At 41.2% G+C, this 19,158-nt stretch overlaps 1 protein-coding gene across 5 annotated transcripts in view; it reads right to left on the bottom strand.

The window, feature by feature from the left end:
* Window positions 1-19,158, bottom strand: part of Pmfbp1 (polyamine modulated factor 1 binding protein 1) — a 45,444-nt gene that overhangs the window by 16,702 nt on the left and 9,584 nt on the right. For 4 of the 5 annotated variants that reach the window (XM_070026187.1, XM_070026191.1, XM_070026186.1 and 1 more), the window contains 4 exons: window positions 9,938-10,186; window positions 7,100-7,321; window positions 5,538-5,708; window positions 3,858-3,968 (listed from right to left, as the gene is read on the bottom strand). In XM_070026187.1, the coding sequence (XP_069882288.1) occupies window positions 3,858-3,968; window positions 5,538-5,708; window positions 7,100-7,321; window positions 9,938-10,186 (753 nt within the window). The remainder of the gene's footprint in view (window positions 1-3,857; window positions 3,969-5,537; window positions 5,709-7,099; window positions 7,322-9,937; window positions 10,187-19,158) is intronic. The other variant, XM_070026188.1, reaches the window with a different exon arrangement.

Below are 19,158 nucleotides of genomic sequence, written 5' to 3'. Positions count from 1 at the left end.
ACAGTGCAACTTTGAGCAGGCGCGGGGGACGGTAGTGCTTGCCGGGGACTAAGGAGGGAGGGGGAGACACTCCATGGAGTTTCTCTGGGGTGGTAAAAACGCCCTGGAATTAGATAGTGATGAATTTTATGGTTTGTGCACTATCTTTATTGTAGAGGTGATGTACACAGGGGTGACAGTTACATAAGTAAGGTAATGTAAAGTAATGAGTGCATTTGTTTTTCTTTTCTTTTGCCAGTTATGGGGCTTGCACTCTGGGTTTGAGTGCTGTCCCTGAGCTCTTCAGCTTAAGGCTAGCACTCTACCACTTGAGCCACAGCACCATTTCCAGTTTCCTGGAAGAAAGTCTCACGGACTTTCTTGTCTGGGCTGGCTTTGAACTGTGATCCTCAGATCTCAGCCTCCTGAATAGCTAGGATTACAGGCGTGAGTCACTGGCGCCTGGCTCATTTTTTGCAGTGTTACCCCCACTTTCATTTTCTCCTGCTTTCCCCCCTTAACAAAAATTTAAAAAGAGAATGATTTGGAGAAGGATGTTGCAGACTGCTCATGTTTACACAGAATGTACGTAAGGAAACAGGCCCTTCCTCTCTGCACCAGTCACTGTATGCTCCAGGCACTGTCCTAGGTGCTGGAGACTGTGGAACAATGAACAAAGACCATGAATCCTCAGTCCTGCTGGAAACGACCTTCTAGTGAGGTGAGACCAAGGGCATAATAAGTAGTGACTTATAGAAAATGTCAAGCATTGATGCATCCATGGGAAAAACGGGACAGCAAAGGAGACATGGAGGTCCAGGGGGCAGGGTGGAATATGTGTGCTGCAATTTTAGACAGGAAGATGGGCTGGCCTCACTGAGAAGGGGCCTCTGATCGTGGACCTGAGAGGAGGAGGAGGATCCCTCTTATAGGTATCTGAGAGGGGAGCTTTGTAGGGCAGAGGGATGGGCCAGTGACAAGAGTCTGCAGGAAGGACACCAGAGAGGCCAGTGGGGTTAGCATGGGGCGAAAGATTGGTGTGTAGGAGGGCATGGGGAGTTATGGGCAGTAGCCACAAGAACTGTGGCTACTCTGAAAGAGTAGAAACACTTTTTGTTGTTGTTGTTGGTGGTCGTGGGGCCTGAACTCTGGGCCTGGGTGCTGTCCCTCAGCTCTTCAGCTCAAGGCTAGCCTCTACCACTTGAGCCACAGCGCCACTTATGGTTTTGTTTTTCTGAGTGGTTTATTGGCGATAAGAGTCTCATGGACTTTCCTATCCAGGCTGGCTTTGAACCGTGATCCTCAGATCTCAGCCTCCTGAGTAGCTAGGATTACGGGCATGAGCCACCAGCACATGGCTAGGAAACACTTTTTTCTTTGGGTGGAACTGGGGACTGAACTCAGGGCCTCATTTTTGCAGGGCAGGTGCTCTACCCACTTTAGCTATGCCTTCAGCCCATTTCTGTCTTGATTGCTTTTTTATTTTTTATTTTTATTTTTTGATGGTTGTGGGATTTAGCTATGCCTTCAGCCCATTTCTGTCTTGATTGCTTTTTTATTTTTTATTTTTTGATGGTTGTGGGATTTGAACTCAGTGCCTGGGCACTGTCCCTGAGCTTCTTTGTGCTCAAGGATAGCACTCTACCACTTGAGTCACAGCATTACTTCTGGTTTTTGAGTGGTTAATTGGAGATAAGATTCTCATGGGGACTTTTCTGCCCAGGCTGGCTTTGAACATGATCCTCAGATCTCAGCCTCTTGAGTAGCTAGGATTACAGGTCTTGTCTTGGTTATTTTTTTTGTCAGTCCTGGGGTTTGAACTCAGGGCCTGGGCACTGTGCCTATGTCTTTGCTCAAGATAGCACTCTACCACTTGAGCCACAGCACCACTTTTGGCCTTTCCTGTTTATGTGGTAATAAGGAATTGAATCCAGGGCTTCATGCATATTAGGGAAGCACTCTACCACTAAGCCACATTCCTAGCCCATTTTGGTTATTATATATATAGTCAGTCATGGGGCTTGAAATCTGGGCCTAGGTGCTGTCCCTCAGCACTTCAGCTTAAGGATAGCACTCTACCACTTGAGCCACAGTGCCACTTCTGGTTTTCTGGTGGTTTACTGAAGATAAGAGTCTCACGGACTTTCTTGCCTGGGCTGGCTTTGAACTGCGATCCTCGGATCTCAGCCTCCTGAGTAGCTAGGATTTCAGGTGTGAGCCACTGGTGCTTGGTCATCCTAGTTATTTTTGATGTAAGGCTTCGCTTCATGGTCATAACCTGGGTTGTAATCCTCCTACTTGAGCTTCCTAGTGTCATGGGAATGATAGGTATACTTGGCCTTTGTACTTCCCCTGTAGTTGATATGACAGGCACAATCCACTATACCCAGTTATTGGTTGAAATGGAGTTTCCTGCACTCTTACGCACTGGCTGGCCCCAAACAGATCCTTAATCTTCACCTCCCAAGTAGCTGGGATTACAGGCTTGAGATAATGCACCTGATAAAGGAATATTTTGTCACCTAGGGGAGGCAGGGACACATGACTGAAGAATGATTGATTGCTTGGGCCTAAGGATGCTGGGTAGAGTTGTTAATTTGATTTCAGAATGGACAGGAAGTAGAAATGTAGTCCAAAGACAGGAGAAGTGTGGGTACTGTAGGATTAAAGGTTCATACTAGGGCGGCACCAACTGACAGGGCAGTAGGGGACAGCTGTATCAAACCATGGTATGCATCATTTCACACATAAAGGCACATACAGGCAGCATGGAGGCTCGGATGGGAACTATAAAATGGCTATTTTATGGGGAGGTTTCTCATCTGTATCATTTTAAAAATGGAGTGCTATGAGGTGTTGCCATAGGTCAGATATGAATAACATGAAATTGACTTTCAAAATAAGTATTGATGGTATCTGCAGTAACAAAGAAGAACGACTACAAAGTTCAATATTGATCCCTTGTTCATCCAACTTTCTGCAATTGGAAAGTGAGAATGAGAAGTCTCTGGCTCCCCATGATAGGACCCCTGGGGCAGATCATGTGTTTGTTCTCTCTCTCTTCTCTCCCCACTGCAGCATCCAGCGCGCCCCACCTGACCCACACAGTACAGGCTCTCCAGAGGCTGGCTCTGCCATGCACCTTACGTTCAGGTAAGACTGGCCTGTCAGGACCTGGCCTGGCAGACCTTGACCATTGGCTCATCAAATCTCTGTTTCTATGGCTTAACTTTTATTTATTTTTAAAATCAATTAAAATGCTCTGAATGTTCTAGAGTTAAAAAGGGAAGGAAATTGCATTCGAAATCCTCCCTAAATCTGCAGCTTTCAATTCTAGCTAGACACTAGAAGGCTTGGATGGTCCTTTTGAATTCACCAAGCCAACAGGAATACCATCATGTTTAGGTCTATCATGAGAAGTTGGCTAAGAGTTAGACATAATTCTAAAATCCAATGCTCGCACCATCTTTGGGGCTTGATATACACTATACACAGAATGCCTGTAGCAGAGTCAATTAAAGCCACACAAAATGTGAACTATAATAGTTTGAAAATAAAAATAAGCTAGATGCTAGTGACTCATGCCTCTAATTGTAGCTACTCAGAAAGCTGAGTTCTGAGGATCAAGAGTTGAAGGTAGCTTGGAGAGACAAATCTGAGAGACTCTCATCTCCAATTAACCCGAAAAGAAATCTGGAAGTGGAGAGATGACTTAAGTGGTAGAGCACCAGCCAGGAGCAAGCAAAAACACTCGTCTCTGAGTTCAAGCTCGCATTCTAGCACAAAAATGAAATAAAATAGAAGTAACCAGGAAAGCTTAGAAGAAAACCCAGCTCAGGCTGATCCTGCCAGGCACAAAGAAGCCAAAGGGCTGTCACCTTTTTGATGTCTTCAGCATCTTCTGAGCAACTAGGAGGGTATCTGTGGGTGGCTGTATAGGAAGCAAAGTCAGCTTGTAATTTGATCAAAGTCTCTTCACGCTCCAGAACCTGGGAAAGAATACAAGTCAGTCACAGGGTGGATGATCAATAGCATATGATTATTATTACTTTACATTCCTTCTTCAGGAGACGTTTGTTAACACGATGATGTAATTTCACTGTGTAGTTCCCATGGGGTCAGCAGGAAGAAGGAGTTATGATCTCAATCTGGGATCAAGGAATGATTTGACTCTAGCCTGTCTGTGGCCACATTTTGGACCCTCTCCTGAACTTTTGGGGGATCCACTTTATGAGCTAAAAGAAGGTTCTTTGGACGCGATGATGGAGACATGTGCTTAAGCGATTAGATGACATGATTTAGGATCTGAGAATTAAGGGAAAGCATTTCTTATGCAATGGGTGAATGCACATGTATAGCAAGAAAAAGTTAAAGAACACTCAGTTTTCTTTTTAATGTCATACGTTTTGAATTTATGGAAAACAATTCAAGCAAAACCCAAACATTGAAAAAAAGAAAGCTTCCACTTCTGCCCTCTCTTACTTCCATGAAGAGAGGGAGAACATGATTGAGAACTGACAGTATATACGTATGATCAGTGATTTAAAAATCTTAAGAAATTACCCTTAAGTTGTATAAAGGGTTTCAAGTCAACATGCCAGTTTATGAGTACCATGCATTAGTGGTCAGTGATGTAAAAAAAACAAAAGTTAGGCTGGGTGCTTGTGGCTCACATCTGCGAACCTAGCTACTCAGGAGGCTGAGATTTGAGGATTGTGGGTTGAAGCCGGCCTAGGCAGAAAAGTCCCCAATTAACCACTCAAAACCCCAGAAGCAATGCTGCGGCTCAAGTGGTAGAGCGCTAGCCATGAGCACAAAGAGGCTGAAGGACAGTGTAGAAGCTCTGAGGTTCAAGCCAGCCCCACAACTGACAAAAAAAAGTTAGATCACACTATACATGGGATTCTGCAATTTACTGTCAACACATGCCACAAACTTCCTTGCATGCAGCTCTAACACATCTACTTCACCCATTTTATTGACAGCATATTATCCTATAATATAGATATTTTAAAAGCATTTCTCTCTTCATTTTGTTATTTATTAACCTGTGAATGGGCACTTAAGTTGTTGTGTGAGAGGTTTAAAGTTATTTATTTATTTATTTATTTATTTATTTTAAGAATCTAAAAATTAAGCTGGTGCCAGTGGCTCACGCCTGTAGTACTAGTTACTCAGGAGGCCGAGATCTGAGGATCGTGGTTCATAGCCAGCCCGGGCAGGAAAGTCTCTGAGACTCGTATCTCCAACAAACCACCAGAAAACCAGAAGTGGTGCTGTGGCTCAAGTGGTAGAGTGCTAGCCTTGAGTGCCCAGGCCCCCCCCCCACCCCCCTGCCCAGTAACCTCCCTCCTCCACCCCCCACCCCCCACCTCCCGTGCCAAGAAAAATCTGGACATTAATAAAAACAGGAGAGATGCATTTGACAGAGGATGTGAACCAAAGGTGGTGCAGGTCTTGGTGAAAGATTAATTTAGATGATACTCTTTCCTTTGTTTCTTCCACATGGCTTATTGAGGATTTTTTTTCAGACAAATGTTCTAGAATGAGGCACTTACCAAAGCATTGCTGCAGGCGAGCTTATTTCGAAGCTCCTGGATTAGGTCATCCTGTTCAGAGACCTTTTGCCAGACTTCAGACAGTCGTTTCAGGGTCTCCTGATGCTCTGGAGACATGCAGGGAGAAGGGCAGACCCGCACCTTTGAGTGATCACCTTTGTTCTCAGGATCCTGGGGTATTTAAAAATAATGAGTTGGGCTGGGTGCTGGTGGCTCACCCCTATGGTCCTAATTTCTCTGGAGACTTAGATCTGAGAATTGTGGTTCAAAGCCAGCCCAGCCAGTCCATGAGACTCTTATCTCCTATAAACTACTCAGAAAACAATCAGAAGTGATGCTGTAGCTTATGCGGTAGAGTACTAGCCCTGAGCAAAGATGAAACTCAAGGACAGCAGCCAGGCCCTGAGCTCAAGTCCTAAGACTGGCACACACACATAAAAGTGAATTGGTTTTGCCGGGCACCAGTGGCTCATGCCTGTAATCCTAGCTATTCAGGAAGCTGAGATCTGAGGATCACAGTTCAAAGCCAGCATGGGCAGGAAAGTCTGTGAGACTCTAATCTCCAATAAACCACTAGAAAACAGGAAGTGGCTTTGTAGCTCAAGTGGTAGATCGTTCCCTTGAGCTGAAGAGCTGAGGGACAGCACCCAAGTCCCACAACCGATAAAAAAAAAAAGAAGAAAAAAGTGAATTGGTTTTGTTTCTTATTTGTGAGTCAGCAACAGAATTCCATAAGCATAGAAAATCTCTAAGTACATGTTTATATATGGGAGGTATAGATTCCGTAACATAAAGAAAAAAACAGTTCTCCAAGAACTATGCTTTTTTTTTTTTTTTGGTCTCTTTGATAATTGTTCCTTAGATATCTGAAATCATTCATGAAGGTTATTATCCTCTCATTAGTCTGTACTAATAACAGGGTGAAGTTACACACAAGGTTAAAAAAGAAGTATAGAGAGTTCTGGTTCAGATTGTATAGATCCTGTTCCCAGTAAACTTGTCTCCCTAACTGGGCTTTTCAGGCAAAGTTAGAAATAGTTCATGTTCACTGAGCATGAAAGCTGCCCATGAGCGGGCTGCAGAAAGGTCAGCCAGCAATCTAAACCTGGTCATAAATCATATTCATGTAAATAATTTAGTATATTAGCAGACAGAGAATACAAAAGTTAAGAAACAAGGTATCTTTAGGTTCTAATACTTTCTTAACACTGTAGGAATAAAAAAGGACTGATTTAAAAGCAATAGAAGAAAAATTCCTTGAAGGAAAAAATATAAAATTTCATATTAAAAGTCATATATCAATATATGATATCTATCTATCTATCTATCTATCTATCTATCTATCTATCTATCTATCTATCTATCTATCTATCTCTATCTATCTAATGTGAAAACTAGCAATTTAAAAGCCAAGGTCTGCAAAATTCAAGGGCAAGGGATGATATTTGCCTGGAGTTTTGGGTTTCCGGTGGAAGAGGCTAGGACCAGGAGTGGGAAACAGCTGAGTGTAAGTCTGCTTGCTGGAACTCGTGATCTGAGGAGTCCGAACACGGAAATCCTACCTCACTGACGATCCCATTGAGCTCGCCCTCCAGCATCTTCACCTGGCACTCCAGTAACTCGATGTTGCTCAGGGAAGTCTGGTATTTATCCCTGTAGAGATTTAAGCTCCTTTCTAGGGAGACAATCTTGTCCCCGGCCAAGGCAAGTTGCTTGTGTGCCAGAAGGAGCTTCTCCCCTGTGTCCACATTATGATTTCCCATTTCTTCCTCATAGAGGATTACCTGTTAGTGCAGGAACAAAAGCTCACTGAGCCTATGCAAGCATCAAATGAGGAATGGATATGGTTCTAAGACTCCAATCACGGCAGTCTTCTATCTAAACTAGAAACCCAGACGTATGGAATAGGGACAGCATAGATTTAAAAGCTGTGGTAAGTAATATCAAGATGGGAATGAATAGGAATAAAGATCATCCTATTTGCAGGTTAAGTTCTTTAAAGGAAGAGATCTTTCTATGTTCCATCCTGTCCAACATTTGGAAGGAACTCAGTAAATACTAGTTGAGTCACAGGAATAGATTTGTATTGCTCCAGTTTTAAGGGTTTGAAATTTCAGTATCCATTCTTTCCCATGCATTCTCTAGAGATCTAATTTGGAAAATGTACAGACCCTCATGCACACAGTTCCCTGTCAGCAAAGTTTCTAAGAGAGAGTGGGAGAGCATGACCCAAAGTTCCTCTGAGATTTGTAGGATCCTTATTTAGATTCCTTTTCTTCCTTATCAAGTAATGAGTTGCCCAATGGTCATGAGCATTGTGTTGAGTGCAGAGGGGATGTATACAAATGAGACATAGTCTCACCTCTCAAAGACTTCAAAATACTCACAACTTGGGGAGATAATATAAAACTGGCTTTGTTAAGTTTCACAGCTCAAATTGCATGTGTTAAAGGGGTTGATAGTTCTAATAGCACATATTCCATTAGTTAGGCTAATTATACTTGCTGCCTAATATTTGAGCTTCTTCTCAGGAAAGGGCCATTTAGTTTAAGGTGTTTGTTAGAAAAGAAGAAGAGAGGGGTATTTTAAATTCATGTCTGTAACAGAAGCTGTCAGTGGCCTACTCACATCCAATTGGAATTCAGTATTTGCACACCAGGCTCCTTCCAATAGCTCTTTCTCTGAGAGCTTTTCTTATTCAGAGGGGCAAGACAGTGGCAGTTGAAAGTGTTGGTGAGTACCCTCAGAAGCGGCCCTCAACTTATAACTGGGTTGATAGAGTGGGTTAATTTAGAGGCATGTTCTATTGTAGTATCTCCCAGAGCTCCCAGGGGTTACAGCAAGTAACTTGCTCCATAGTGATTGTTTCACTGACTTCCTGCTCCTCTTTGATCATCACTCTAGTGCTTTCTGGAATCATCTCCTGAGTGAACTACCTATTTGGATTTGTATGTGCACCCCAGGGGGCTTGCTGTTGGCCTATCTTAGGCAGAAGTTTGATGCTTCTGTGTAAATTTGTATCTATTTCCCTCCCCCCCCCCCCAGCTCCTTAATTACAGAAGCTTGACTTGATTGGGTGCAGGAGTATACCTCCCCAAAAGCCACATTCCCATGCTTCCTGGGAACTAGCTGGAGCCATGTCACTAATAATGGACAGTAGCATGAAAAGTGTCCTAAAAAGGAAGCAGTATGCCTTTCTTTATCTGGAATATGTGGAACAAGGATAGGATGGTTGGAGCTCTAGCAGCCACCTTAGGTAGCCTGAGAATGGAATCCTTGAGTGGCTGTGATGGTGTGGCCAAAGGGTAGGATGTAATACATGATGGAAACTGCAGTTGCCCTGATTGCTTATATGACATAGAAACAAATGGCTCATTATTATTCCAATTAATTCAGGGTTGCTTTACCTAGGTGGGACTTTTGTTTATGCTAAAACCAGCCAGTTTTAATGTCACTTTATACTAGCTTTATTAAACCATGGTTTATGCTCACAGGTGTTGGTTGGCCCAGCTTATATTGCAATAAGATAACCTTTCTTTGTTCTTTTCCACTCAGTCTTTTACAGCAAATTATTTGTAGGTCATAATATTCCAACTAAAAAAATATTTTCTAAGACTCATTATAAAGACCCTGGACTTAGTCCTTAAGCAACAGCACTGTCAAAAATAGTCCTTGGAATTTACTTTAAAATCAGAAGGAAGAAAAAAAAAGCATTCTGATATGAGTTTGTCTGTCCCACTACTTAGAACTATTTTTTTTTTTTTTTTTTTGCATTAGTGTCTGTACTGCTTAGCTGGCTTTAGTTCTGTAGCTGTGGGTCTTTGGAATTTATTTGGGATTCTACAGGGCTGCTTCCCTTTGGTTTAAAAAAATTGCCTTAGAGCATGAATATAGATGAATGCCCAGAATATACTTAAACTAAGTCTATAGGATCTAAAACTCCAGTCTGAAAAGATGATCTAGCATTCTCAGTGATTGACTCAGTGTCTGGCTATCTTATTAACTGTGCAGGTGCAGAAATTTATATATCATCAAAACCTGATTTTTCTAGTGGACCTTACACTTAGAAAAAAAGAATCCTCAGAGGCCTAGAGTCTTTTGCATTTAAATTGCAATGGGGATAGGATGGTGAAGATGGATACATACACACACACACACAAATGTGTATGCACACTCCCCCCACATGACCCATATGCATGAATATTAGAACTCTCACCCAGTGATGTCATTCTGTTTAGTTTCCTCCTTCTCAGCTTCAAAAGGTACAAGAATGAAAAAAGAAAAGTTTTCAAAACCTTCTCAAGGTGTTGAAATGTTCTATGAGGACACGTTTGCCTCTTAGGTCTGGCCTGATTTGGCACATGGGCACCTGGACATTTCAATCTTTAATCTAGCCATACCTCATCCTCTTTCAGTTTGCAGTGATGGTGGAGAAGAACCAGGTCAGATGTCTGCTTTTCCAGGATGGATTGGTACTGCAGGAGAGAACAATAAGAAGTCTGCAACTCCTCTGTGCGAAACTCCAGTTCTTGCTGCAGGGCCAGAAGTTTCTTCTTCAGTTGCTGGAGTTGTCTCAGATGACACTGTTTAGTAGACCCAAATTCTAACTGGGTATCTCTGAATGTTGACACCTTTACTTGCTTCTTGTTCTACAACACAGCACATACAGAAAGGCTTTAGTGTGTCACCAAGGATGAAGTTGATCTTTGACTTTTTTCATTTGTTCAATCATTTGTGTCCACCAATTTACCCCTTTGTCATCCACAGATAACTTAGTAAATATTTCTCTCTATTCCTAGGAAATGTATCACCATCCCATTCTGTAAGAAACTACAAAAAAGGTTCTTCCCTATCAGAAGCTTATGGTTTGTGGTCAGAATTAAAAAATCATACATGTAAAGGATCTGGAGACTCACAAATAACATGCTTATAGTTTGCTTTCACATGTGAAAACCACACAATTGACTTGGAAGGAAGGGGGTAGGAGCTACTGAGAGAATCCAGGCTAGAAAAGATGGTGGTGGGGAACAAGGTGGTAACAGTAAAGAGAGGAAGTAGTTGGATTCTAGATATATTGAGTCCAGAGAACCTATTTGATGTCACATGGGGAGAAATTATGGCCATGAAAAGACAAGATTGGGGGAAATTATGGTCATGCAAAGACAAATTATGGTCAGGTCAAGGGTTTGACCTGATGAGTAACTGGAGAGATGGTGTTTTAGTGAGGTCACGCTGAGACGCAAAAGAGGAAATCCTTAGTAAGAGTGAAAGGTGGTAGCATAGATAAGGAAAAGAAGGCTCAGCCCGGCTGTGGACACTGCTGTGCATAGACGAAATGTCTCAAGAGCCTAAAATCTCTTGTCTGAACAGGCAAGCTGGGGGACATAGGGAAACTCTTATAACTCCCCTCCACCCCCTGAATGTAAGTTCTTAATTCATTTGGAACTGAAGCAAAGAAGCCAATGTCCTTTGATAGGGTTAATTCAGAAGGGTTTTTAGTGAAACAAATATGTAATAAAATCCCTATCACTTTAGTCAAAATCCTTTTTCTCTTGGCTCTGTTAAAGGGGAATCAATCAATCTGTACGGACTAAGACATTGTCTTCCTGGTATTTCTAGTGATTCAGTGTGACTTCTGCTTGGGCACTTCTTCCCATACAGGCACCATACAGCTGAAAACAGCTTGTGGTATCCTCCTTCCTATATTTCCTTTGCTTCTCCTTTCCAGTTCCCCGTTTTTTTCTTCATTCTCAAAAGGAATGAGAAATGCATTTTTTAATTGTTTAAAAGAAGTCAAATTCTCCTCCTTGTACCTGGTATGTCATCTAGACTTTGAAGTGTTCAGAGTTACTCTTTGGCTCTCAAGTTTCCTGTGGGTAAACCATATCTTTTCCTAAAGACAATTAGGTGGGTATAAAGCTGAGCAGCTTGGCAGTGACACTAATGAATGAGTAATTTCCCATCTTCAGAGGTCCTGTTGAATCTTCTGGATTTAATTTTGGTCTGAGGTAGCACAATGGACACGTCACAATGATGAGAATTTTCTCAACTCTTCCAGCACAGGATAGATATAGTACTTGACCTGATGTGCTTGATTATAAGTATTGATTAGATCTATAGAGGGACTAGAACTCTTAGGAATTTTAAAGATGATTAAAGATTATTATACATAAATACCTATGGGTTTGGAGGAATCAAAATTCAAAGACTTGGAGAAGTTCCTAAGCTCATTTAAGATATATTAAATTTTTATTTGTCTTTATGAATTTAAATATTTTTGTTATTTCCAAATGAATATAAAAGAATGTCAAGCTATAGATTAAATCACACACACACACACACACACACACACACACACACACACACACACACATGCCAAAGAACAATTTCCTGAAGCTACTAATATTTCCTTTTCCTTCTTCCTTCTAAAATCTTGCCTTTTTTCTAGTGGAGACATAGATATTATATTCTTCTTCAACTTTCTTCTTTTTTGGGGGGGATGAGTCCTTGGGCTCGAACTCAATGCCTAGGCCCGTGTTCCTGAGCTTTTATGCTCAAAGCTAACACTCTACTGTGTAATCTACAGCTTCACTTAAAGTTGTGTGTGTGTGTGTGTGTGTGTGTGTGTGTGTGTGTGTGTGTGTGTGTGTGTGTGTAATTGGAGATAAGAATCTCACAGACTTTCCTGCCTAGGTTGGCTTTGAACTGCAATCCTCAGATCTCAGTTGCTTGAGTAGCTAGGACTATAGGCATGAGCCATCAGTGCCTGGCTCTTCAACTTTTAAACTGAGATCTGGAGAAAGTGAGGGAGTGATTTTTATGAAGGTAAGATTAGATACTGGGGTTTGACCTCAGGACCTTACTCTTGTAGTACATGTGCTCTACTACCTTGAACCACATACCAAGTGCTTTTTGTGTGTGTTAGTATTATTTTTAGGTAGGAGCATGTGTCTTTTACCTGGACTGGCCTTGAACCACTTCTACTTATACCTCCTGTGTAACTGGGATGACAGGTGTGTGCCAAGGTGCCTAGCTTCTCATATTTATTTATTTTAATGAGATGGGGTCTGGCTTGCTTTTTTTTTTGTTCCAGGCTGGTTTGGATCCATGGTCATTCAGATCTCTGCTTCCTGAGTACCTGGCAGACACCACTAATGCCTGACAGACTAGTTCTTATGGTGACTATCCAGAGTTGAATGTGATTCTGGAGTCATCTCCTCTGCCAGTTTCTCGGCTATGTTGGCAGCACCAGATGCCCAAAAGGTGGAGAGCAATGGCTGCTAATGGGAACTTGTTCCCATATTTAGTCAACCTTTCAGCCCTACTTGTGGTCAAAGAGATTATAGCTATTGCTCCTTCCTTGCCTATGTGGCCACTTGATCACAGAAGGAAATTAATTAGCTTGGCACGATTTGCCTTTTGAAAAGTCACATTGGTTTCCACCCAATACTTTGTGCTTTTCAAGTTGATGCTAATTGATTGATGTTAAGTTCTATATTTTCCCTGATATTGAAGTTAAGCTGACAGGTCTATAATTACCAGGATTGTCCTTTTTCCCTTTTTAAAAAGATGAGCACTTCATTTACCCTTTTGGAGTCTACAGGGACTTTCTTTATCCTCTTGAGTTCTCAAAAATAATCGCTAGGAGCTATGTAATAACACCTGCCAATTCTTTAAGTACTCTTAGAAGAATGTCATCGGGCCCTGCTGATTTGCCTAAAGCCAGCTTTTCAAAATACCATTTAACCATTTTATTTCCTATTCAAATTCACATTCTCTTCTGTCATAGGTTGGCATTCTGATAAAGGGAGCCCTGATTACTTTATTTTTTTCATTAGGGAATTAATTGGTATTATAAAGGTGATGTACAGGAGGGTTACAGTTACGTGAGCTAGGTAAAGAGTACATTTCTTTTTGGACAATGCCCACCCCTTCTCTCACACTCTCCTAGCTTTCCCCTCCCATCTTACCCACATGCTATACAGTTCATTTTCAACATAGTGTCTAGTGAGCTGCATTTGTTCACCCTTTGTCGCTCCATTTCTGTGCCCCCATTTGCCATCCCAAAGACAGATAAATTAACAAACATGCCAAAAAGGAAAGGAAACAAGGGGCTGGGAAGGTGGCTCAGTGGTAGAGCGCTTGCTTTGCATGCCTGAGGCCCTGGGTTCGATTCCTCAGCACCACATAAGCAAAAAGAAAAAAGCCGGAAGTGGTGCTGTGGCTCAAGTGGTAGAGTACTAGCCTTGAGCTGAAGAGCTGAGGGACAGCGCCCAGGCTCTGAGTTCAAGCCCCACAACCGGACCCCCCCAAAAAAAAAAAAAGAAAAGGAAACAAAAACAGCAACGAAGAGAAAACCTCTTGTTCCTGTTTCCTGGAGTTCATTTAGATAAATGTTATTTTATATGATCTGATGCACATAGGCATCGTGCCTTTGTGTTCCTCTTGTATGAATATCCTCCTTTGGTCTCATCATGTGTGAATGCCATCCTGTATAATTTATTATGTCTCAGTGAATTTTAGATCTAGCTTCTTCACATAAAAGAAAACATGCCCTGTTTGTGTCTCTGAGCTTGGCTTACCTCACTTAAAATGATTTGTTCTGGTTCCATCCATTTCCCTGCAAATGACATAATCTTATTCTCTCTCCCCCCTCTCTTTTGGTGCTGGTTTAGGGCTTGAACTCAGGGCCTGGACTCTGTCTCTGATCTTCTTTTTCTCAAGGCTAGCATGCTACCACTTGAGCCATGGCACACCTTCCAGCCTTTTCTGTTTATGTGGTACTGAGGAATTGAACCCAGGGCTTCATGAATGCTACCACTTCATGAGTGCTACTTTACCACTAAGCCACATTCCTACTCCCCTGGCTTTTAAAAAAAGTTTTAGTGGGGATATGAGACTCACAGACTTCCTTGTCTGGGCTGTCTCTGAATCATCATCTTCAGATCTCAGCCTTCTGAGTAGCTAGGATTGATTGCATGTGTGAGCCATGGGTGCTTGGTTAAATTTTTATTGGCAGTGTTAGGATTTGAACTCAGGGCCTCATGGGCTGGTACTCTACTACTCAAGCTATATACACTTGGAGCCCTTCTTTCTAATGGCTGTATACAATTCCAATGTGTATAGGTACCACATTGTTTTGATTCACTCATGTCTTATAGGGCATCTGGGCTGTTTCCATACTTTGCTATTGTGAATAGTGCAGCAATAAACACATATATGCAAGTCTCTTTATGGTATCCTGGCTTGTGATATTCTGGGTAGATGCCCAGGAGTGGTATGGCTGGATCATAGGGAAGATATATGTTTAGTTTTTTGAGGATCCTCTAGACTGCTGTCCAGAGTGATTGTACTAGCTTATATTTCCAACAGTGCAGAAAGGTTCCTTTCCCCCCACATCCCCACCAATATTTGTTAATAGAATCCATGATGTTGGCCTATCTAACTGGGGTGAGATGGAATCTCAGAGTTGTTTTGATTTGCATTTCTTTTATGGCTAGGGAAGATGAGCATTTTCTCATGTGTTTCTTTGTCATTCTTATCTCTTCTTCTGACAAGTCTCGCCTTAGCTCTTTTGCCCATTTAGTGACTCAAGCTTTAGGAGGGGTTAGTTTCTCTCTCTCTCTCTCTCTCTCTCTCTCTCTCTCTCTCTCTCTCTCTCTCTCTCTCTGTCGCTCTGTCTCTCTCTCTCTTTTCTTTCTTCTTCTTCTTTTTTTTTTTTTTTGCCAGTCCTGCGACTTGAAATTCATGGGCCTGGACATTGTCCCTGAGCTGCTTTTGCTCTACCACTTGAGCCATAGCGCCACTTCCAGCTTTTTCTGTTTATGTGGTGCTGCGGAATTGAACCCAGGGCTTCATGTATGCTAGGCAAGCACTCTACCACTAAACCACATTCCCAGCCTTCCTTGTATATTTTATTAGGCCCTTGTCAGATATATTGCTGATAAAGATATTCTCCCAGTTTGTGGGCTATCTTTCTAGTTCAGTAACTATGTCCTATGTTGTGCCATACCTTTTAATTTTGATGTAGTCCCATTTGTCAAGTCTCTTATATCTGCTGTATCCCTAAAACTCTTTTCAAAAAAGTTTCTGCCTATGCTTATGCGTTCTATTTTTTTCCTACTCCCTATTGCAGTAATCTCACAGTTTCAGATCTGACATTGAGGTCTTTGAGTTGATATCAACGCATGGTGACAAACAAGAATCCACTTTTTGTTTTCTATATATGGATGCTCAGTTTTCCCAGGATCAACGATTGAAGATGCTGCCATTTTCTCCCTATGTATCTTTGGCTCTCTTATCAAATATCAGATAACTAAGTATATGGTTTTATTTCTGGGTCTTCTAGTCTGTTTCATTGATCTTCGGAGACCAATATTAAGCACTGTGCCGATATTAAGCACTGTCCCTCAGCTCTTCAGCTCACAGCTAGCACTCTACCACTTAAGCTACAGTGCCACTTCTAGTTTTCTGGTGGTTTATTGGAGATAAGAATTTTACGGGCTTTCCTGCCTGGGCTGGCTTTGAACCATGATCCTCAGATCTCAGCCTCCTGAGTAGCTAGGATTACAGGCATGAGCCACTGGCACCCAGCCACTAAGCTGTTTTTGTTATTATAGCTCTGTAGTCGAGCTCAAGGTCTGGGATATGGGATACCACCAGTATTGCTTTTTTTTTTTTTTTTTTCCTCTAGAATTGCTTTGGCTATTTGTTGTTCCCTAGGGATTTTTGGATTGTTTTCTCTATCTTGGTAAATTCCATTGGGATTTTGATGCATTAAATTTGTAATTTTTGGCAGTATGTTTATTCTCTACCTACCCATGAACACAGGAGGTCTTTCCATTTCCTGATGGTGTCTTTGATTTCTTTAAATATTTATCATTTTCATTATAAAGGTCTTTTGCTTCATTGGTTATGCTAATTTTTTTGAAGCTGTTGCAAATGGAGTTGTTTTCCTGATTTCCCTCTTTGCTTGTGCACTGTTGACATACAGAAAGGCTACTAATTTTTGTGGGTTAATTTTCTGTCTTGCTGCTTTACCATAGTTATTGATTGGCTCTAGGAACGTGGGGATGGAGTCTTTTAGGTCCTTTAGATATAAGGTCATGTCATCTGCAAGTAGGGATAATTTGATTTCTTTCTCTATGTAAATCCTTTTTATCTCTTTTTCTTGTCTTATTGCTCCAGCTAGGAATTCCACTATATTTAAGAGGAGTGGGGAGAATGGACATTCTTGCTTTGTTCCTAATTTTATTGGAAATGGTCTTAGTTTTTCATTGTTCAGTATGATGTTGGCTGTTGGTCTGTTTTATTTAGCCTTTATTATTATTTTTTTTGGGGGGTACGGTCATGGGGCCTGAACTCTGGGCCTGGGCGCTGTCCCTCAGCTCTTCAGCTCAAGGCTAGCGCTCTACCACTTGAGCCACAGTGCCACTTCTGGCTTTTTTCTTTTTGCTTATGTGGTGCTGAGGAATTGAACCCAGGGCCTCAGGCATGCAAGGCAAGTGCTCTACCACTGAGCCACCTTCCCAGCCCCAAGCCTTTATTATTTTGAAGTATGTATTTCTTCTATTCCTACAATCTCCAGAGCTTATAGTATGAATGGAGGTTGAATTTTGTTGTTCTGCATCTATTGAGATGATCATGTGGCTCTTGTCTTTGGCTCTGTTAATGTGATATATTACATTTGTTGATTTACATATGTTAAACCAGCTTTGCATCTCTGGGATAAAACCCACTTGAACATAATGATTTTTTTATTAGTTGAGTTCTGTTGATTAGTATTTTTTTAAAAGAGCTTTGTGTCTGTGTTCCTCAGAGAGATTGGTCTATAAGTTCTCTTTTTCCCACTGGATCCCTATCTGGTTTTAGGATGAAGTTGATCCTGGCTTCATAAAATGAGTTTGGAATTGATCCTTATAGTTCATGGAAAAGTTTGAGGAGTACTGGTGTTGGCTCAACTTCACAAGTCTTACAGAATTCAGCTGTGAATCCATCAGGAACTGGACTTTTCCTTATTGGAAGACTCCTGATTATTTCCTCAATCTTATTGCATGTTATAGGCCTGTTTAAGTGGTTTATATCTTCTTGGGTCAGCATAGGCAGTTTGTAGGTCTCTAGGACTTTATCCATTTCTTCTAGATTTTCCATCTTATCTGAGTATAGATTTTGAAAGCAGTCCTTCATAATCTTTTGAATTTTTTGGCTGTTTGTTGTAATATTTCCTTGGGCATTTCTAATTTTGTTGATTTGAGTCTCTTCTTTTTTCATCAATATAACTAGTGGTCTATCAATTTTATTGACCTTTTTCAAAGAACCAGCTTTTTGTTTCGTTGATTTTATGTCTCTATTGATTTAGTTGATTTTATGTATAGTTTTCTTAGTCTCTCATTGATTCTGCCCTAATCTTTACAATCTCTGTCCAGTAGCTTTGAGTTTGGCTTGCTCCTGTTTTTCTAGCTGCTTTAGTTGCATCATGAGGTTAAACACATGCTTTGTTTCTGTTTCCTTTATGTGTGCACTTAGAGCTATGAACTTTTCTCTCAATACTGCTTCTGAGGTTCTGGTCTGATGTTTTTATTTTCATTGAATTGTAAGACATTCATGATTTCCTCTTTTATTTCTTCAGTGACCCATGTGTTGTTCAGCAGTGTGTTATTCAGTCTCCATGTATTTGAGAGTTTTCTGCAGTATGTTTTGTTGTTGAGAACTAGTTTAATTCCATTGTGATCAGATAGGATACAAGGAGTTATCCTGATCCTTTTGTATTTTCTCAGGCTTGTTGTGTATCCTAGGATATGATGCATTTTGGAGAATGTTCCATGGGTTTCATTTGGGAATTTAAAATTTATCTTTTTTTCCCAATCATTGTCATGATCTCCTTTTGCTTTCTTTGATGAGTTAAATGACATATTTTCTTGGAACCCTAGGTTAGCTTCATCTCACTAGATAAGTTTATCTGTTGCTTTTTTTCCTTTTTAATATCAGTTGTGGGGCTTGAACTGAGGGCCTGGCTGCAGTCCCTGAGCTCTTTTGCTCAAGGTTAGTGCTCTATCACTTTGAGCCATAGCACTACTTCCAGTCTTCTGGTGGTTAATTGTAGGTAAAAGTCTCATGGATTTTCCTGCCCTGGCTGGCTTTGATCCTCAGGTCTCAGCCGCCTGAATATATCTGTTACTTCTTTTTATAAACTTCATTTCTTGTTCTTGTAATGGTAGAATATAGAACTAGGGGTTTAATTAACACTCATTTTCTTGGAATGCAAAGCTTAGTTGAAAAGCTATTCAGTATCCTTATACCTCTGACTGTGAATAGAACCTAGGAAAGGTCAGGTTGCTCAAGAAGGCCTTTTCTTTATTGATTTGATGATCATTTTATTATGGCATCTCTGTTGTTGCTTTCTCTTTTTACATTGGGACATTCAGTGTCTAGATAGGGCCAAGCCTTAGGTTTCTGAAGTGAGGTGCAAATTTTAAGAAGCAGTTAGTCTCAAGGCTAAGCATGTACAGGTTGGTACCTGAAGAATGAGCACCCATAAATTCTCTACCCTGAGCACCTCATTTTTCACCCCACTCGCTGCAATGTCACTGTGTTTTGGAGTGTAATGTTTTTAACTTTATAA

The sequence above is a fragment of the Dipodomys merriami genome, unplaced genomic scaffold (genome assembly GCF_024711535.1).
Source record: "Dipodomys merriami isolate MVZ:Mamm:240054 unplaced genomic scaffold, mDipMer1.0.p SCAF_176, whole genome shotgun sequence".
Lineage (NCBI taxonomy): Eukaryota > Metazoa > Chordata > Mammalia > Rodentia > Heteromyidae > Dipodomys > Dipodomys merriami.
Note: the sequence above shows the minus strand (reverse complement) of the source record. Positions and strands in the feature narration are given on the sequence as shown.